The following is a 21455-nucleotide window of genomic DNA, read 5'->3' on the forward strand; positions in this document are numbered from 1 at the left end:
CAATAATAACAGGGGATTAAGTTTAGATGATAAAACAAAGGATTGTGTTGACAGAAATACTGGAGGTCAAGTTTATTCATTACATGAGGTCACACAACACGGGTAATATTCAGGGTGAAAATTTGCATATTTGAGTGATCGAACGAAAAAAATCATTTCTCGAAAACTGATTTATATTTTCATAGAAAAACTACACCACAATTATAAGAAAATGTTGGGCTACAAAATATGGAAGTAAGAGTGAAAGAAAATTTTGGGTGACTTGCCACTGTTTGTCTAATGCGTGCTGACATTAGCTCTTAACTCTTTAACTCCCAGATCGAATTTTTAATTCTCCTTATAATCAGCCATACAATTCTTATAATGTTAGCTTAGAGAATTTAGTATTGAATCAACTAATTAACCCAAAATTGGTATTCTTCTTTATCCTCTTCACTTATCTGGTTGATATTGTATAAATATTGTAGGGAGAAATTCTGTTATGGTCACTCATGGGAGTTAAAGGGTTAACTTACTTCAAAACGATTCAGAAATTGGTACTATCTTTTCGCAACCTCCACTTATTTCATTCAAACGTGACAAAACTGAACACAGGCAACTTTTTGGTTGGAAGTTCATTTCAAACCAATGACCAACCTGGAACGTTCAAATGCGCTCGTTCACGATGCGTTGTCCTTTCATTCATAACGTAGAGAAAATATCGGGACCCAAGAGATCCACAAAGATTACATTTATGTCATTTATTGTATAACTTGCACTTGTTGCAAAAAGTTATACATTGGTGAAACAAGAAGACGACTGGGTGACCGATTCCGAGAACACCTTCGCGAAGTAGAAAGAAATGACAAGCGCGCATCCAAATCAATCGCTAGGCAATTTAATCTCCTTAATCATTCGAAGCAGCATAAGGCAGTTTTAGGCCTTTCCCTCCATCTAGGCAGTTCGGAAAGCCGCAAAACTCTAGAACAAAAAATTTATCTTTTAAGTCGGCACTCTTAATCCCCACGTTATCAACGAGCACTCTTCATTCAACTAATTTATTCTTGTTTTCTCGTCACTATATTCCCACCAATAGCGTAGCTCCATTTTCTGCATAAAAACTCTCTCACAATCCACAATTCCTCCCATCGCTCTGACGAAGGGTGTAACCCTCGAAACTTCAGCTTCTAAACTCTTTACGATGGCTAATCTGCGTTATCAATTCAGTTGATAATACTAAATTACCCTGTTATACTCTCCCACCGACGCAGCGCTTTGTTTCTCTAGAAACTTACCTCCTTCATTCATCGATCACTTCTCAGCCGTTAATTTCGGCTTGGAACCAAAAGTTACCTTTAATCTGCTTACGATAGTTTAGAGACCCTCGCAGGAGTGAACCTAATCGTGTGTATATATCCTGTGACGGAGGTGCTTGAGTCTGCATCAGTTTAACACTTTCAATCCAAGAAGTGATCAATGAGGAAATTCTAATTATGATATCAATGCAATTTCAAATAAGAAGGTGATACGAGGAAAGAGGAAAAGGGATATTGTTTGCTTTACCATCAAATTCTCAGAAGTGGAAGTGAAATGTCTCTCTTGAAAGTGAAATGTTCGCGGTACACAGGTTCTTTTTATTGTTAACGTATCAGAAAAGATGTGGGACTCATGTAAAAGCTTGCTTAGCTTCCTAAGGGCTAAAGTCCTTTTTACTTTTTATGGTGGCAAGCTCAAAGGTTATACTATTAACCACCAATTAATGTGTTCTATTTATGGCCTTTCCTTATTTGTAATGTTCATTAATTGAGTTGTGTGCTGAAACGCACGCTAGTGAGGAGATTAGGAAAGAAGTTGATCGTAGTTGTTCTTATATCTTCCACAATGCCTCCTGTTCCCGTTGTTAATTCTGATATTGGTGAGAAGCTTGCCAACGAATCGACCTCGAGCGAGAGCTTAGACCAGTCGAATTCCCTCGATAAGACTAAAGAGCCTTTCTTGGAGGAAGAGAATGGCGAACAGAGAATTGCACCGAGAAAGAATGTCTCTCTTATCAATGGAGTGGGCCTTATTGTAGGCACAGTGATCGGTTCTGGTATTTTTGTATCGCCAACAAGTATCCTCGAGGAAACAAATTCGATCGGTGCTTCTCTCCTGATTTGGCTCGGATGTGGTTTGCTAGCTTTGTTCGGAAGCTTGTGTTACGCCGAGTTGGGAACTTGTATAAAGAAATCCGGTGGCGAATATTCCTATCTTATGGAGGCATTTGGTAGGATCCCTGCTTACTTGTTCGCCTGGACCTCTGTGTTAATTATACGGCCGGCATCAGGAGCCATAATCGCTCTCACTTTTGCTGAATACGTCTCGAAGCCATTTTACCCAGATTGTGAAGCCCCGGCGTACCTCATGAAGCTTTTGGCCTGTTCTTGTCTTGGTAAGATTTTAAACCCTTTATTCTTCTTAGCATTTAGAGCTAAGCGGATCCCTGCTTACTTGTTCGCCTGGACCTCTGTGTTAATTATACGGCCGGCATCAGGAGCCATAATCGCTCTCACTTTTGCTGAATACGTCTCGAAGCCATTTTACCCAGATTGTGAAGCCCCGGCGTACCTCATGAAGCTTTTGGCCTGTTTCTTGTATTGGTTTCAGTTAGCTAATTTTTCTAGTTTCTCTAATTTCAGTTCGTCAATTTCTCCGACACGTTTGGTCAGGGTTCCAACGATAATTCAGCAGAATTCAGAAAAAGTATTTTTTTTCTCATCGGTTTTAATAGATGAGTGTTAGATATAATAACATTTTGAACTCTTGAGATACTGAAAAGCTCTTTACTTATCACTTGAAGCAACCCAAGGCTATCGCCCTCAAAAGATACAACGTTTGCGATTGGGCCCTACACTTATTTTTAAAGTATCAGTAGCCCACTCATTTTGAAACAAGGCAGCTGGTGACCGTCATGGAACACTAAACTGAAATTAGTACTCGCTGTTCAATTCGAACGAGACATATTATATTTACGACCATTATACAGTCATTTAAGTAAATTGGGATTTAATTTCTTCGTTTGATCGCACAATATTGAGCCGCTAACCTCGTCTAATGTGTATATCTATAATCCATTGGTCTACAATATTAGTTTATTGTATTCCTGACATCCTAATGACATGCAATATTAAAACTGAACCCAGCTTTATCAACTTGTTTGCAGCTGGAGGTAGTCTCTGTCGATACCGCTCCACGTGCTGCGCTCGTGTTTTCTTTATAACTTACGCAATACTTTTTGGCGCCATTCTATTTCAAATTTGATTGGTTTAACAAGTTCTCTTTGTTCTATTAACCAATCACCATCACTGTTTTGCTATCGAACTTGAAAAGGCGCGCTTTCCTTATGTTCATTCATTGAGTTGTGTTCTGAAACTGTTCATGAAGCTTTTGGCCTGTTCTTGTCTTGGTAAGATTTTAAACCCTTTATTCTTCTTAGCATTTAGAGCTGACCTAGTTTAAAATCTTTTGTTTCGAGTTACTCGCCAAGAATGAAGAATCGCATGGTGCTTCCATTCGTAGAATCAGTCTTGTGACCATTTTGATTTTAATCTTTCATCACGAAAACAAAACGATCCTTCCTTCCGTGTTGCATGCCAACGCACGTGGTTGGATTTTTCGTTCTTAATCATGGCAGTTGAATTTCGTCAATCGAATGATTGTCGCCTGATATTCGTAGGGAGAACATGTAATGAAATTCATCGAATTTTTTTGTCTCGAAATCCCAGGAGAACTTCTGCCTTGTTTTGGTTATAGTTGTAAACTTAAATCAAAGGTTGGCGGTTCACGCGATTGCATTGCATCATCCATGTTTAGTAATTTGATATTCATTTATTTCAAATGTAAGTTCGTCGCTAGGGACATTCTAGAGTTGACACAGGCGGCCCAAGCTCACGTCTCGAGAAAAAGCCAACGATGAATTCATGAACGCGTCACACGTTGTGTGACTCGGTGTTAAGTTACGGGAGGAACCGTTGAAAATTTGAACACGTTATAAGGCATAGTATGGGGAACGACATATGGTCGATTTACAACGATAAATATTTCGAAATCTGAATATTTTACACGTAAAATCAATAAAAACTTACTCATGCCCCGTGTATCCGTCGTAGTTTCTGGCGATTTCTGCTGTTAGAAACGGGTATAAACTCTATAAGTCCCGCATTGTCCTTGGTGTCGTGACAAGTTATTACGTATCACGCACTAAAAATAAAATCGACCGAATCCATAAAATTAGAATTTCTAAAGAATTAAGTATACAGAGTTCAAACGAAATAGTGTTTTGCTAAGCTTACATAATGCTTTGAATTGAACTTCAACGAGACAGTTTTAGGTTTATCAGATTATCTTTGGTATATGTATACTATTCATTTTTCAAAAAATTGTTTTGCACTGCTTCTGTAAGTGTGAATTAAATAATTATTTGACTATAAGTGATGATAGGTTTTCAGGAGGTCAAAGGATATGATGTTTCATGAACATAAAAACAATAAATAAATGCACATAGTTCTATTTGACTCGTTACGAAAACAGTTTGTTGCCCCCGCAGGGTTTTTGGCCCCAGAGGGCCAAAAACCCGAGGAGGCACCTTAGGACTCCCCGTGTAATATAGAGGAAGACTGGAGAAGAGAGAATGTGGGTATTTTCGGTAGATCATAACCAGAAAAAATCTCGATTTGATCGCTTGCACGGCGGCAAGGTATCAACGTTTTTCCCGCAAATGGTCATGGGCTGCCAGTAAAAAGACACGCGCGCGAGGACTTTTAGGATCGGCGTCTTTGGCACGAGATTTGTCCTAGTATAGAGGAAGACTGGAGAAGAGAGAATGTAGGCCCTCTTAAGGTATAATTTTGTGTCTAAAAATTGTTCTTCAATGCTGTCTATAAATTGTTCTCCAATGCCACCTATAACATTCCAATGTTAAAACTCACCCAAGTCCCTACATTCTGCTTCTTCTTGATCGTGAAGAACAAACAAATCCTAAGTTAAACCACACAGCAAAAGAAAAAAAACCCCAAGCACTTCACAAAACTACATTTTGTACACTTGTAGTATTTTGAGATGCAAAATTACTAACACCAAAGTACTGAGCCGCAATTCCGTAACAGCATAACAGAAAAATTACACAACTGTAAACAACAAGCCTAACTCGAAAAAAAAAATGGTACTGTAGGGCGGGGGCAGCTCTAGTGAGAACTATAACTAGTTTAATTTTTAATAATTAACTGACTGATTTATTAATTTGGGCAACCAACTAGGAGGCCCGGGCACCTCAGCTAAAATGTTTGGGAGCCTGAAGGGCTCCCCGAAATTTTGATTTGGGCAACCACCTTTTAGGCCTGGGCACCCAAGCTAAAATGCTTGGGAGCCCGAAGGACTCCCTGAAATTTTCCTTAGAGCACAGCCTTGTATATGTGCTTCTAGAAAGTTGACAATTGACCAGAATTTGATTAAGATCAATAAATCAACACAGCAAATTGTAAAAAGGTACTGCGGCATTCATTTATCTATCTTTATCAATCCATGGCTAATCATGAGCCAGGTTTCTCACTTCCCTGCTGACATAGCACAACATTTTCCTATTAATCTGTGGCTCACAAGCAATAAAAATATACCCAGAGAATCGAAAGCACCCTGAAATAAATTTGAAATAGTTCAGTTGTGCTCTGATATTTTTTCTGCACTCTTCTGATACAAATTTAGTTCGAATTGGTGTGAGAGTCTTTGTGCCCCTTTATTTTAAAAGCCAATCTTAGCTAGCAAATACTTAGAGAGTGGGTACAAGAAGGGGAAGAAACTGTAATTTACTGTCAGTAACAGTTATTTTTGTTAAAATACAAGGGAAAATCTTATGACTCAGGAATAAGGCCTTACAGATTAGTGAGTTTTCCTTTTTTGTTTAGACCTAAATGTCTCAAGTTTTCTTATTTTAATGTTGGTAATAATGTAACTTTGCTGATTCCTGTTTGACAGTTGAATACAACAACTGTTATTTTATGCTGATACTTGGTTGGAATAAAAAAGTGCAAAAAATTGATAGATTCTGACTCCAATCTTCTCTTGTGATCTTTGCAACCCTCATTTGCAAACTTAGACCTGCAAATTATTAATTTTAGTTCAAATATTTTAGTTACAGAATTCAATATTTTTGTTTTTTTTCCCTGGTTTTAGTGATCCTCTTGGTTATAAACTGCTGGAGTGTAAAATGGGCTGTAAGGATACAGGACATCTTCACATATGCCAAGCTTCTTTGTATTGTAATGATCACAATCATTGGATTTGTAGAACTGGGAAAAGGTTTGTTTGAAGCAGGATGTTTCACCTATTGTCCACATCAGTTCATGTGGTTCAAAGTCACTTTGGAGCATTACAAGGAGCTCCTGGGGTGCCTGTGGCTCCCTTTTGGCAGAAAATTTCTTCCTTGTTTTAAGTCAAAATTATACAGACCTTGGTGAAAATGTGAAACAATCTAAATGTTATTTAGCATATATCTTTTTCAGCATTAGATACTCCCTTACAGCACAAATACTTATACATATATTTTTAAAATATCCCCTGTCACGCCCTACTTTTGTGGTCATTATTGATTGCTTCAATTTTGAAAAAACCTTATTGTGAACCATCCTAAAATTAGTAACTAGATGTGCAGACACACACTGTAAAGATAGAATCTCAACCACAATCAATCATAATTCCAAATGTGTAGATACCAAAACACATGCAATGAACTTTGTGTACCAAATCTAAAAATATAGCTTATCAGGTCTCAATGTGCTAAACTGAGTGGGGAATTTAAATATCTCTCAAGGAAATATTTTTAACCCTCTGTTTCCTGTGAAAAACCAAGAGGGAATTTTCATTTTCATCATAAATACAATATCAGGCAGAGAAGTGATGAGAAAAAATAGAAATATCAACAAGGGGATTGTTAGTTGATCCAATACCAAATTCTCCAAACTCACATCATCATAATTGTGTGGCAGACAGTGAGGAGGGTCACTAACAGGATCTTGTAAGGGAAAGGGTTAAAAACCTTTTCCCCTTGAAGTACTTGCATAGGACAAACTGATTACATGTCCTTAAGACACCCCAGTTAAGTCACTACAATTATCTCAGGTCTAAATTAAAACTTCCATTCATGGTTTTCATTTAGGAAAGACAGAGAGCTTTAAAAACAGCTTTGAAGGCTCCACAACAAATATTAGAAAGATTGGTAGGGCCTTCTACTTGGGTCTGTGGGCGTATGATGGATGGTGAGTAGAAGTGCTTTTTATCAAATTATAAGAAACTTAATTGGAACTCATGTGATTGTACTAAAAAATTGAGTTTAATGACCTAACATTAATTTGCATGATATTTTTTTAATTAAAAGGAACAACCTCAACTACTGTGTAGAGGAAATGAAACACCCAGAAAAGTAAGTACTTGTTGAAGGTTTCTCAGTTCATCAGTCCTAAAAGTTACTGCCAGCCAGGTACAGCTTTGGGTCAAGTTTCTGCTCCTAGTTTGAAGATAGTTTTCAAGTTTTCAAATACAAAGTAAAATGAAATGCAGATACAGAAACCTACAGAAGCAAACATCCAGTATGTAAGAATTTGCAACCAAATTTGCAGGTTTTCTTGTTACAGTGTTATGAATGAGGCATTGTTACATTATGCTCAACATCAATAAACATAAACATAAAGCGTATTCTATTGAATTGATCAGTATGGCATTCTTTAAATGGTACTTTTCAGGGATATGCCGAGGGCAATAGTGATTGGTATCTCCCTCACAACTGTGTGTTACCTGTTGGTCAATGTGGCATATATTACGGTCTTGGGAGCATCTGGTATCTTAGCATCAGATGCAGTGGCCGTGGTAAGTTTTCTGTGTAGGGATTTTAATGGTTTATTGTACACAAAAGTTTTCATTGGAGACCAAAGGCTGGATATTATTTTGTCTCCTTTCAAAATTGTTTGCTTCTAAACCTTCTCCTTTGTAGCACCTCAGGAAATGTACAAAGATCAGTATGGAGAATATGCTTACTGATGTTAGGATTTTTTCTACATTCTATAGAGTTTTGGAAACATATACCTTGGTCCATTCAATTGGTTAATGCCTGTCGTTTTTATTGTGTGTTCAACTTTTGGAGCTGTAAATGGCCTTCTTTTTACTAGTGGGAGGTGAGTTTCAGTTGTACTTAAACAACTTAATTATACTACTTTTTTTGCACAGCTGTTTTTTGACAGTTTTTCATTCAAATGACATGTGTTGTCATGAAATAACTGACCCACAACCCGCCCTCTGATTGGTAAGAAATCTATTTCCTAATGAACCATTAAACTGGGCAATTTTGGAGGAACAATAAGCTATTGTTTCTGTTGGCTAAGGCTTCTCTTGATTTACCTTGCAAATGCTATTTTTTATTTTAGGCTGGTGTTTGTTGCTGCACAAGACGGACTAATGCCTCGTCTGTTGGCCATGACTCATGTTAAAAGATTTACCCCTCTCCCATCTCAATTTTTTACAGTGAGTGAATCAGCAGTTTCATTATTAAACACAAGCCTTATCATGAATGTAGCAAGAATTCTAATTTCTGGACTTTTCAGTTTCTAAAAAACAAGAATTTGAAGCAATACCAATTTCTGTTCTCTATTCAGTCACAGTAGTATTAAAAAATTTGGCTGCCAGCTAAAATTTCAAATGAGGCAGCTCAAGGATAGAGTACACTTTTTCATTTCCCCAGCAATAGCCAGCCAAGATCCAGCTGGCATCCAGCTCCCAACCCTGGATGGGAACCTGAAAAGAAGCTTAGCCCTCCTTCTCCTGTTCACTGTCTGCATTGCCTGGTCATATGCACAAGTCAGATTATTTTGTTGTTTTTCTGTTATATGACTTAAATTTTACTTTCTTTATTTCCACCAGACTCTCATCTCTGTGATCATGTTGATTCCAGAAGCAAGCAGCTTTTCAAGTTTGGTGGATTTCCTTAACTTTTATAGATGGCTGTTTCATGGGGGTAGTTTTGCTGCCCTTCTGTGGTTGCGATACAAGAGACCAAACATGAACAGACCCTACAAGGTAAGCTCCCTAATCAACACCTGGAAGTGAGGAGAACTTCTATAAGTGAGATGTTTAGAAAAAAGTGAAGGCAAAACTAGTTTATTTTCGGAGTTTTTTTATAATGGTCTGGCAGTGGTTATTTTTCCTATCAAAGCAACTATTTTGTTTGGTTCACAGGGAGTTTTATATTTACACTGGACTTTCAGAAAGGGTATCAAATAATTGTTGACAGTAAACCATAGTCTTAAAGCCTTGTAATTGCTTTATAAACTTGAGCCATCCTTTCACAAATATTAGTGCTTTTAGACATCTTGTCTTTCTCTGAGTTCTCACTGGGTGTTTATCTCATATTTGTAACCAGGGTTTATTCTAGAGCGTAGCTTTGCAGGATTTCCACAAATTGGAAAGAAGTGCCGCATAAAATTTATGTTGCAGCATCAATTGGGGAGCAAAATAAGAATGAAAAATAGACCCAAGGATCCAGGCTTTCTCAGTTGCCTGGATTGTTTCAAGATGACAGCATTGAAAAAGGTCCCCCCTAAAATTACTGATAGGACCCATTTGCCCCTCATTGGCCAATTTCTAGAATAAACCGTGTGAAACAATGATGATTTGCTTAGGGTTAGGGTTTAGGGTTTAGGGTTAGGCTTGATTTACAACACCGTAACAGCCCATTTCCTACTTCTCATGTGTCTGAGATATGGTGCCAAAATTAGGGTGCGAGAATGAGGCTAAGAGCAAAGTTGCTCTTGACAGTGCAAAAAATAAAAACTCTTGGGGGGAATTTTCTGTTCATTGTATCAAATATACTCTTCCCTTTCCTTTGCCTATATCACTTAACTGAGTGCCTCTCTCTTCCAAACAATATTTTACTAGCCCACATTGCATTTTTAGAAGTCTTGGGCAGGCATCAATTTTTCAATAGCACAGCCTTTTTGTTTCATACCATTGAGAGCCACCTCACACTAAGCCTCATTCTCAAGTCTTAATTTTTAGCACCAGACCTCTGACTCGTGTAAGCTTAGGAAAGGGCTTTTGAGAAGTGAATGTCATAATTTACTAATTTTCTTACTCTTTTTATTGTTTCTCAGATTTTTTCACTTGTACCAATTTCAATGCTGCTGGCCTCTATTTACCTGGTAGTGGCTCCGATCACAACTGATCCTTGGGGATCACTCATTGCTCTGGCGGTCGTCGTAGCAGGTCTTCCTTTTTATTGGCTGTTAATTGGCAGTGATGTTGCCCCAAAATTCATCCTCGATGCTGCAGGTAAAGGCTTAATCTTCTTGAGGAACTACTGTTTTGAATTGTTGTACTCCTTGCAGGTATTATAATTCCAATGTGATGATTACTGCAGCTGTGCAAAAAAACTACTGATGGTTCTGCTCCTAAATTTCATTCTCTAACTCATTGGAATATTTTAGTGTCACTCTGTGAGTGTAAGTCACAACACTGAATTTTTCACCTTTTCTTAACCCTTTCACTTCCAGAAGCAATCAATGAGTAATTTCTCTGTGCAATATCAGCACAATTTCAGGCAGATGGACAAGGACAGTGGTATAATTTGATGTAATCCCAATTCTCACTATCTGTAGTAGAAGAAATACATAGATGAGTAGCACAATCACCATGCCCATAGGGGGTTGACTGCAAACTTTCAATGATTTCTTCTGTTTTACATTTTCATTGAAGCCAAATCTTTGCTTACAGGTAAAGTTGTTTTTATTGATTATTGTAAAAGTAAAAAATCAGAAATCCACATTACTGTCTTCGAGAAAATACCCGTGAAAGATGAAAAATCGAGCCAATTTTGGTTGTAACGCGTAACACAATATCAGTGGTAAAATTTTTGAAATACATTTTTCACTGAAAAGAAAGCTCGTTTGACTAAACAAATTACACCTAATGATAACACACAATAAACACTACATTTGAGCAAAACTTTGACATTTCAAGTTTATTAAAACGAATAGAAAAGATTCATCATTCTTAAGTGTAACAACCGCTAGTCTTCTCAGTATAAACAATGCTTTAATAGAACAAACTTCTCCGACTCGAGCTGACAACGTGGTAATGCAAAGTGTTGCTAATGCGCATGTGCGAACTGAACTATGTTGCAAATCTCGGAATACTGGACTGGATATTACATTTCTCCTTTTCTTTCGAGATAGTCTCTTCCTTAAGTGAAAAACAACGCAACTTAAAACATGTGTCCTAACTTAGACTAGGCATGCTATTTTAAAGCACAGTCCTTTCTGTTCCATGTTAGGTACAGTTAAAGTACAGTCTTTAGGTGACAAAGTCTTTCAAATACTCTGGACGTTTTCGATCACGCCTTGGTCTGGTCGCAGCTGCTGGCATAGGTTGTTTGCTCTGGTCCGCTTTGTCGCTGGTGTTGGTTTTAGCTGCTTCCTTTGCGCTGCTTTCCTTAGTCTCCTCCTGGACTGAGTGAGGGTTGGCATTCAGTAGAATCTTCTCTCTCCAATCCTCTTGGTTCTTTTGTTCTTCCTGGTCTTCATTTTCTTCGCTGGTGTTTTCCTGGATCAGTGAGTTAGCAATCTTGAACTGGCTTGCGTCACGGTACACTTCGCGTCTATCTGTGATCCTTTTTGCTGCAATGCTTGATCCGTCTATTCTAGTTACTCTGTAGAATGCTGGTTCAAATGCGGTAGACCATTTGTTTCTCTTTTTCTGTTTCAACAGGACATGATCTCCGACTAAGAAATTGTGCTCTTTGGTGTTCCTGTTCTCGGCATTCTGTTTGATCTTATCTTTGTATTTCTCATCCCGCTTATCGATGGCTGTGTCACGGGGATTCTCATTGCACTCCCTCGCTTGGTGATCTAGTTTGGTTCTGATCTGTCTGTTCATTAGGGCTTCATATGGTGGCACGCCAGTAGCAGGATGCGGTGTTGAGCGATAGCCTGTTAGCATCTCTTGAACAGCTACACTGCTTTTTCCCCCAATGAGACGAGCGATCTGCTCAGTCTTATTCAGTAGTTTCATGAAGCTTTCTGCCTCTCCGTTAGCACGTGCGTGTTCTGGGGTAACTCGGTGATGGTGGAATCCCTCTGTTTTGGCAAACTCGGCAAATTCTCTGGAGTTAAATGGTGGTCCATTATCGCTTTGTAGCTGTCTTGGAGTCCCATGAGTGGCAAACATGGTTTTGAGCTTTTCCATGGTCGGCTGGAATGCTGTCGAGTGAGTCTTCATGACTTCAGGGTATCTTGTTCTCTTGTCAATGGCCACTAGGTTATAATGACCGTCAGGATAGGGTTCGCTGAAGTCTACAGATATGACATCCCAGGGTTTCTTTGGTATGTCTGTGACTTTGATGGGTTCCTGTCTGTGCTGCTTCGTGGTTACCTGACATTCGTAACATTGACCGATGATCTGCTCTACCGTATTGTTCATGGTTGGAAACCAATACTTTGCTCTTAACATCTGCTTTGTTTTTGTCATTCCCAGGTGTCCCAGGTGATGTGCTGCCTTGATGACCTTTCTCTGTAGGCTTGTTGGGACAATGATCTGATTCATCCTGAAGATTAGGTCATTGACTACGTACAACTCATTCTGTACACTATAAAATGGTGCAATGTCTGGGTCCTTCTTGTGTTGTTCCCAATCTCCAGTGAGTATTCTGATGGAAAGTTTCTGAAGCTGGGTGTCTTTGAGAGTTTCTTCCTTGATGTGATCTACAACAACAGCATGTTCGGCTGTCACCGTGTACTTGATCACTCTCTCTATGGTATCCTTTCCAGTTTCTGGCAAAGGGTGTCTCGACAGGAAGTCAAGTGGATCGGCTTCATCCTTTCCAGGTTCATAGATTAGCTCAAAGTCGACATCTTGCATTCCCATTACCCATTTTTCTATTCTTGGTGGAAGTCGCATGGCTGCCTTGTTAAACAATGGAAGTAATGGTTTGTGAGCTGTGATGATCTTGAATTTTGGCGCTCCCAGAAGGTTGTTCTTTGCCCAATGTATGGAGAGGGCATCTTTCTCTGTCTGACTGTATCTTTTCTCGGTGTCAGTCATGCTGCGGCTAATGAAGTGGACTGGCTGTAGGCCATTGCCTGTGTCCTGGAATAATCCGGCTGATAGTCCTTCATGGTAGCTGGCTTCAACTCTCACAACAATAACTTTGGCTGGGTTGAAGTACGCCATTGTGCTTTCACTTGTTATGCTTGCTTTGAGCTTCTCAAATGCTTCATTCTCTTCTGCTCCCCATTTGAACTTCGTATCTTTGTGGGTCAGCTGTCTCAAAGGTGCGGTTAGTGATGCGTATTTGGGGATGAACTTTGATAAATACCCAGTCATGCCAAGAAAGCTTCGCACAGCTTCTTTCGATTCTGGTGGGATGCTTTCCTTCACGGCTCTGACCTTCTCTGGGTTTGGTTTTAATCCGTTCTTCGTGAACTTATGCCCATAGAACTCTATCTCTTCCACTCCGAATTGGCACTTCTCAGGCTTGAAAGTGACGCCAAAATCTGTTGCTCTCTGCAGAACGGCTTCCAATGTTTTGTTGTGTTCTTCTATGTCTTTCCCTCCTATCAGGATATCATCGCGCTGGTTGAGGCACCTTGGTATGTCTCCGAAAATTCGGTAGATAGCTTCATCAAAGAGATCTTGCGATGCTTTTGCTCCAAAGATTAGACGTTTTGGTCGCATGTTCCCCCATGGTGTGCTGAAGGTAGCGACTTTTCTGGATTCTGGATCGAGAAGCAGTTGGTGGTACCCCTGCTTCATGTCAAATTTGGAGAAGATGGTACAGTCGTGGAACTTGTACATAAAGTCCTCAACAACCGTTCCTTGGGTTATCCTGTGTCTCTCCATGAATTGGTTGGGTATCCTGAGGTCCACACTGGCCCTAATCATGTGTAGTTCCAGGTCTTCCTTATCTACGCTGCTGAACTTTGGCTTTGGCTGAACTACTAATGGAGAGCACCATGTTACCGGTACACCTTCAGGCACCTCTTCAAATATCTCCTCTTCTACACACTGTTCAAGCCATTTCTTTAAGGGATCTTGCAAATAATATGCGACTGGTCTTGGTTTCTGGGCTACAGGAGCAGCTTCTGGTCTCATGCTGAATTTAGAATAGAACTCTTTTCCATTCTTGATGTCTCGTATCTTCCCAATGCCCTTGAATACATCGCTGTATCGATCAGTGATTGCTTTGATTTCGGGATTGAGTATTACAGCTTGCTTGACACTCTTGATGTCTGGCAACTCTTCCTGGATTCTCAGGTCATTGGTCTCAGCAAAAGAGCCATCTTCGCGGATCTGTAGCATACCTAGCTCTTTGAGGGTGTCTTTGCTGATGAGCGGTGGGGAATTGATTCTACCCCTGACCACAACAAATCTTGCGACTGCTCCGCAGGTCTGGTTCCTTACGGTAGCTGTGAATTCTCCTTTCACGGGAAGCTCACTTTGTAAGGTACTCAGCTTCACTTTGCTTGGATGTAGTGTTGGCTTTACGCTTGATCGATTTGCCAGTGCCTTGAATTGGTGTTCGTCCGTAACATTCACCTCTGCACCACTGTCCGGCTCAACTCTAACATCAACATCTTCTATCTTCACTGACACAGTTCTGCTCTCGTTATCTGTTTTGATTTTCTTCACCTGCTTAAGATGACGTACAGCTTGGCAGAAAAATTCGTCATCGGAACTTGTTGAGTTATCAGCATCTTCTTCTGTGGTTCGCTTGACACGGTGCTTGTCCCTAGAGGTTTCTGGTGGTTTTCGACTGTGTTTGTGCCCATGGCTTTTCTTGCTGTTGGGAGGTCCTCTGAACTTGCATACTGAGCTGAAGTGGTTAAACTTCTGGCATTTCATACATTTCTTCCCATATGCTGGACAGTTTTTGCCTTCCTCGTGTGTGCCTGTTTGTCCACAGTATCCACATGGTTGCTTTTTCTTGTCTTTTCCATCGTTCTTGGGCGGATGCCACTTTCCAGACTGTCTTCCGACCTTCTTCACATCTTGGGGAATTTTCATGTCGCTTATTTGAAGTGTTGTGTCTTCGATTTGTGCAGCTTCGGTGAGGAACTGTGTTAAATCCCATTTCTTGTTAATAGCCTTCTGGATTAGCGAACGATTCTGCGTTGTCTGGATGAGGTGTTCTAGGATTCGTTCATCGCAGTTTGCTTCAAATTCGCAGTCGTTGGCTTTCTCTCTTAAACGTGCAGCGTACGCGTTCGTTGTTTCGCCATGTGCTGGTCTCATTTTGAGGAATACATATCTTGCGTGGTGTTTATTCTTCTTGGGTTTGAAGTAGTCGTTCAGCTTTTTCCTCAGCTTCTCATAGTCGTTACCGCCATCCGTTGGGTTCGGTAAGCTTTTCTCCAGACGAGCGATTTCCTTCCCGCCATAAATGATGAGTGCATCTTTCTTGTCGAGGGGTTCCGTAATCTTGAAATATCTGAATTCGCGCTCGATTTCTTCGAGCCAGTCGTCCCACGCTTTACCTGTGCCGATTGGGTCATCTCCCGGGTTGAATGGTTGAGATTTGAGATTTCTCGTCGCTGTGATAACTTGTACTGGTGCTGTTGGCGCGGTGCCGCCGGTTGCTTCTTCGGTGTCGGGCATGTTTGTCGATCGATTGATTCAAGCGTTGACGTGTTTGTCTTGTTAGCCTCTCTCGCTGGGCTTCAAAACTCTCTGGCTTGGTTTCTCTAGCTTTCTTCTTTCTTCTTTGTGCTTAATCTAGTGTGGTATCCTCGTCGCCAGTGTAACAACCGCTAGTCTTCTCAGTATAAACAATGCTTTAATAGAACAAACTTCTCCGACTCGAGCTGACAACGTGGTAATGCAAAGTGTTGCTAATGCGCATGTGCGAACTGAACTATGTTGCAAATCTAGGAATACTGGACTGGATATTACATTAAGTATCCTTTGTGTAACGCTGGGTTTCAGAATTTGGAAGTACACCAAGTTGTTGTCCGTAGATTGACTGAACTGGAATCCTGTGGGAACAAAAACACATTAACCAATTGCTCATACTTGATGTTCTAAAATAGCGAAAAATCAGTCTAAAGGATTGACTATAAACGGAGAAATATCAGTGTAAAACAGTCGCTACGGTTTTCTAAAACCTGATTACGCAATAATATTTTTCATCAACTTACCTTCCCCTTCGCTACTATACTTCAAAAACGGCAAAGTCGGGTTTCAAAATCGATTACACTTCAATGCTCATAAGTTTCTCTTGTCATTTCCAAGTTTTCAGGTCCATATCTTTAGAAACGGCCAAAATATTCACTTTTGACCAAGTCGCTACGCTTTTTACCATGTTGACGCCATATTGAGAACGGAGTCTCGCCACAAATGCCACCAATAGCGCTATGAAATCTGCTGTTTGCTCCGCCATTTTCGCCTTCATCTTTTCATCTCCGTGTCGAAAATAGCTTGGTACTGAACTGTAGGCGCTAGAATTTGTATTATCATTTTTTGTTAGTGTTGGTGTTTCATAGTTTTGTGCTAGGTGTTTATTTTCTCGTCTTCATTAGTGTCCTTTGTCAGTTACCAGTTTTGCACTTGTGATATGTATTTGCATATCGTAGATATATTGGTTGCGCGTAATTTATTTGGTTAGTTGTCTAGTTTGCGAAAATTATCGTTACATATCTAGCTCTGGGTTTCATGTTTTCGTCTTTGGTTTGGTCACATTCGTCTTGTAAGTATCCTTGTTTGTTTCGCTTTGTCGTTTTCCAGTACTTTCACTCATACGATGTAAGTTATTTTATGCTCATTCGCGTGTTTGTAATTTTGTCATTTTCAGTTACCGTATTCAACAATGTGTCAAGTTTGTTCTAGTAAAGTTTGAAATACGAGTGATTAGCGTTTGCGGCTATAGTAACCTTTCCTGTTTTGGCGGTTTCTGCGACGTTATTAAGGGTCGCCGGGTCTTCAAGCTCAATAATTTTTCTGAGATTTAGCAATCTGTAAAAATCGCTTCAAGTGCGCTTGACAAGAGGTATGGTTAACGAAAAGGAAGAAAATCTTGCGAGGATCAAAGAGTGGAGGAGGAAAAAGCAGGAAAAGAATAGGCTAAGGAATCTAAAATATAATGAAAAGAATCACGAAAAGAGAGCTGAATTTCAAAGAGAAAAATGGTGATGTGATCTTCAAGTTGTAAAAAGAGGCAGAAAGTCTGTTTTTAGAGTGCCAGTTGATCTCACTGAGGAGATACTAGCCTCCATGTAATACAAAATGTTATTATTTCTACTTTTTACTATGTCAGTGAACTCGAAATTGATTATTTGTGAAAAAGACCACACCCACAAGGGATTCTGGGTAAATACAAATTTGAATCAAATGTGACAAAAATAAAATAGTTTGAAATAAATCAGTTGTAATATTAAATGGGAGTTTAAAACAGACCTAAAGAAGTGATTTTGTCCCAAACTAGCAATTTTCACATTTTCCATACATGTTACAGAAGTGAGTATGGTGATTGTGCTACTCATCATAGCGGACAAAAAGGAGAATTTATACATTGATATCTTGTGAGTGAAAGGATTGAACAGGCTACAATCACAGGTTGTCCATTTTGAAAAAATGAAGCCCAAATTTTCCAGGATGGTTGTTGGCAATCTGCTTTACTCTTCCAATCTTTGGCCATCTCTGTCCTCATTTGTGTTTTCCTTCATTTTTTAATGTTTTTCTACTCTATAGAGCTTAATTTTTTCTCATACTCTAGCACTCTAAGCTGCAACTATTTTGGTTGCCTTTGCAAGTCAAAAATATATTTGGCAACCAAAATTTCAACAAAAGTGGCACATTGGCAACCATCAAATTTAGAAAATTAAAGAGAAAAAGGAAAAAAGAAACATGGAAAACTTATCAAGCCTTCGTACAATTATCAAACAAACTAACATAAATAACTCGTCTTTCTCTTTTCTCTCTCATTACTCCATAACTCCCAACTATGCATAAATCTAAAATGAGTAGCCATCAAATTGAACTGTTTTATTGAGATAAACTTTGAATGTCAACCGGAATTTTTTTTATGGTGACTATTTCACAACTGACGTGGCCAAAAGGGACTTTTTGAAAAATTGAGCCTGGAGCCTTCTACACCTATATTGAAGGTATTTTGAAAATGCAACTCAAAATTAATTAACCCTTTCACTCCCAAGACCTCATTGATAACTCTGCTTACTGTCTGCCATATAATTCTTGATGTTGGTTTAAAGAATTTGATATTTGATCAACTAACAATCCCCAAATTGATATGTTTCTCTATTTTTATCACTTGTCTGCTAGGTATTGTAATGATATTGTAATGAAAATTTCTGTCTTGGTCACTTATGGTCATTTATGATCATTTCACTCCAGCACTTATCCCTATTTTCTAAATGTTCCTCTTTTACTCACTTTTACAGATGCATTCACTTCTTGGTGCCAGCGGGTGGGAAACATAGCCTTTAAGGATCCAGACACTCTTCCAGTCCAAGTCTAACTCAAGAAATTTTATTCAGTAGTTAATGTTTCTTCTTTGGCGTTGCTAAAATGCAGTTTAGCTGGTAATGATGAGGGTTAACATATTATTCAATCTCAATAGCATAAATATTATTAGATTTGACATTTAGCAAGTAACACCTGGAATAAGACATTCATGAGAAGTGTCCATAGGAGAGAATCCTCTAGCTATTTTTTCTTTTAACATGGAACCATAGTACATTTTCCTGTTACTTTGTACTATTTTCCAGCTGGTACACTTCTTAATCTTTTACACCTTAATTTCAGTATGCATCAGTAGTTTTGACGAGAGAACTTGTGTCACAGTTAGGAAGTTAAGTTGCTTATCATTTTTGGGGACCTAATGTTTGATTCAGGGGTGATATTGTTATGATAAATTATCTGCAAGTCACCCTTAGGAGTCAAAGTGTTAAAGAGCTGTGGAGGATACTTCTGAAAAGTATCATAGATTCACAACTGCTCTTATACCTGTTACAGGTAGTGTTAAACGTTTGAACTTTTGTTGAAACAAAAAATTATTATATGAAGGAAATCTAGAGATATTTACATATATTATTAAAAAAACCTCACTACACTTTTTGTATAACATTCTCTGAATGAAAAAATATGAAAGAGAGAACAGTGCTTACTTGTTCTTTTTCAAGTATGTATATCCTTTGCAATTTGATCAGTCCATCAATTATAGTGAAGCTTTTGTTAGATAGTTAGGTTATGCTGTTGTTCAAATTACCACACAAGGAAAAGCTTACGTTTAAAGAAAACCACTGTTATAAAATAGTCGTTAGTAACACATCAGAGCTCATCTCGCTTTGTGGAGAACGTTTAGCTGGGATGAATGTATATTAGTTACACATAAGAATTCATTTACCTGCTCTAAGTAGAGTAAGTTCAAAAGATTTATTGAAGAATCTTGTATAGCTAAGAGTTGTAAGTAATCCTTCGGCAGGATTTAAGTTTAGGTGCACTATGCTGTTAAGTAATCGTTAAATGCAGACACTAGTATAACAAGTGTTAAAAAATAAAACATGCTGAAAAACTTGAGAGTTTGTCATGCAGGGGTTTTGATAGCCTCCCTCTCCCATCTGGATTAAGAGCATAGGGCAAACCTCACAAATAATGTAAAATGTTTCTAGCTCCTGTATGAAAATCGGCGAGGAAATGCAAATGAGTTTCAGCTAGAATCCTAGACTTCGTTCTTCTCGATAACTAAACCCACAAGTTCCATCAGCGAACGATTTAAATGAACAGCAAATCTCCATGTTAGCAATTAAGATGAGACGCTTACACATCAGATAATTACCTAAATCGGTATGTAGCTTGTCAATCAAATTGACTTTTGTAACCATTCTTTGACTTCGGCCGGCAAAGGAATCATTGATGGATCTTTCAGCAGTTTTCTAAATGCAGTAGCTCTTGAAAGGTTTTTCTAGATATCATACGAAGAGGAAAAAAACGTATCTCTTGGTATTTCGGAGATTGATAGAATGTGTCACGCTCGTCATGCAACTGATATGATGAGATGGAGAAGATATAAAAACTGGAACTCAAATCTGGCTAGAATGTGGTAAAGCGTAACGTGGTAAGCGTTAACGTGGTAATGTACAAGGTAAGAGTGTTAAGTTAGATTTTTTTCCAAATTGTGGTGATTTATGCCAGTAAACGATGGCGACAAGTAGGCACACCATGTATATTTCATAGTCGCTAGAAAGTAAATTTTGCCGGACTTTGAGTTCGTCTCAAGATAGAACAACACAAATACACAAGGAAATTTTTACAGTAACTTATTAACCATAACTCGAAGCACAGTAGATTCTGTCATATCGGTCATTGTTAAAACTGACTTTGTTTTGATGTTACTTTTCGACGTAGGAATTGTCGGACAAAAATATTCACCAAAAAAATAAATATTTCTTTGCCAGCTTCAATAATAACAGGGGATTAAGTTTAGATGATAAAACAAAGGATTGTGTTGACAGAAATACTGGAGGTCAAGTTTATTCATTACATGAGGTCACACAACACGGGTAATATTCAGGGTGAAAATTTGCATATTTGAGTGATCGAACGAAAAAAATCATTTCTCGAAAACTAATTTATATTTCAGGGAAAAACTACACCACAATTATTAGAAAATGTTGGGCTACAAAATATGGAAGTAAGAGTGAAAGAAAATTTTGGGTGACTTGCCACTCTTTGTCTAATGCGTGCTGACTGTCATTAGCTCTTAACACTATCTTTTCGCAACCTCCACTTATTTCATTCAAACGTGACAAAACTGAATACAGGCAACTTTTTGGTTGGAAGTTCATTTCAAACCAATGACCAACCTGGAACGTTCAAATGCGCTCGTTCACGATGCGTTGTCCTTTCATTCATAACGTAGAGAAAATATCGGGACCCAAGAGATCCACAAAGATTACATTTATGTCATTTATTGTATAACTTGCACTTGTTGCAAAAAGTTATACATTGGTGAAACAAGAAGACGACTGGGTGACCGATTCCGAGAACACCTTCGCGAAGTAGAAACTGAAATGACAAGCGCGCATCCAAATCAATCGCTAGGCAATTTAATCTCCCTAACATTCGAAGCAGCATAAGGCAGTTTTAGGCCTTTCCCTCCATCTAGGCAGTTCGGAAAGCGGCAAAACTCTAGAACAAAAAATTTACCTTTCAAGTCGGCACTCTTAATCCCCACGATATCAACGAGCACTTTTCATTCAACTAATTTATTCTTGTTTTCTCGTCACTATATTCCCACCAATAGCGTAGCTCCATTTTCTGCATATAAACTCTCTCACAATCCACAATTCCTCCCATCGCTCTGACGAAGGGTGTAACGCTCGAAACTTCAGCTTCTAAACTCTTTACGATGGCTAATCTGCGTTATCAATTCAGTTGATAATACTAAA

At 38.9% G+C, this 21455-nt stretch overlaps 2 protein-coding genes across 2 annotated transcripts; one reads left to right on the forward strand and one right to left on the reverse strand.

Annotated features, from left to right (window-relative positions):
* The first annotated feature begins 1795 nt into the window (after positions 1 to 1795).
* Positions 1796 to 19544, forward strand: LOC136279463 (b(0,+)-type amino acid transporter 1-like). The gene is made up of 10 exons (XM_066163293.1): positions 1796 to 2410; positions 6187 to 6312; positions 7169 to 7268; positions 7388 to 7432; positions 7752 to 7875; positions 8074 to 8180; positions 8430 to 8526; positions 8923 to 9078; positions 10152 to 10329; positions 18447 to 19544. The coding sequence occupies exons 1-10, from the start codon at positions 1861 to 1863 to the stop codon at positions 18521 to 18523; spliced, it is 1560 nt and encodes a 519-aa protein (XP_066019390.1). The 5' UTR covers positions 1796 to 1860; the 3' UTR covers positions 18524 to 19544.
* On the reverse strand, positions 10827 to 16467 carry LOC131775424 (retrovirus-related Pol polyprotein from transposon 17.6). Its single transcript, XM_059091530.2, has one exon. It carries the CDS (start codon positions 15646 to 15648, stop codon positions 11350 to 11352), a length of 4299 nt encoding a protein of 1432 aa, XP_058947513.2. The 5' UTR covers positions 15649 to 16467; the 3' UTR covers positions 10827 to 11349.
* Positions 19545 to 21455: the final 1911 nt, after the last annotated feature.

This window comes from Pocillopora verrucosa, chromosome 3 (genome assembly GCF_036669915.1).
Source record: "Pocillopora verrucosa isolate sample1 chromosome 3, ASM3666991v2, whole genome shotgun sequence".
In the NCBI taxonomy this organism is placed as follows: Eukaryota; Metazoa; Cnidaria; class Anthozoa; order Scleractinia; family Pocilloporidae; genus Pocillopora; species Pocillopora verrucosa.

Excerpts from the sequence above, each read along its gene's own strand:
- LOC136279463 (XM_066163293.1), top strand. The coding sequence starts at position 1,861 with ATGCCTCCTGTTCCCGTTGTTAATTCTGATATTGGTGAGAAGCTTGCC. Across the intron at positions 2,411-6,186 it reads TTTGGCCTGTTCTTGTCTTG|TGATCCTCTTGGTTATAAAC; the intron begins GTAAGATTTTAA and ends CCCTGGTTTTAG. Across the intron at positions 8,181-8,429 it reads CTTCTTTTTACTAGTGGGAG|GCTGGTGTTTGTTGCTGCAC; the intron begins GTGAGTTTCAGT and ends TTTTTATTTTAG.
- LOC131775424 (XM_059091530.2), bottom strand. The coding sequence starts at position 15,648 with ATGCCCGACACCGAAGAAGCAACCGGCGGCACCGCGCCAACAGCACCA.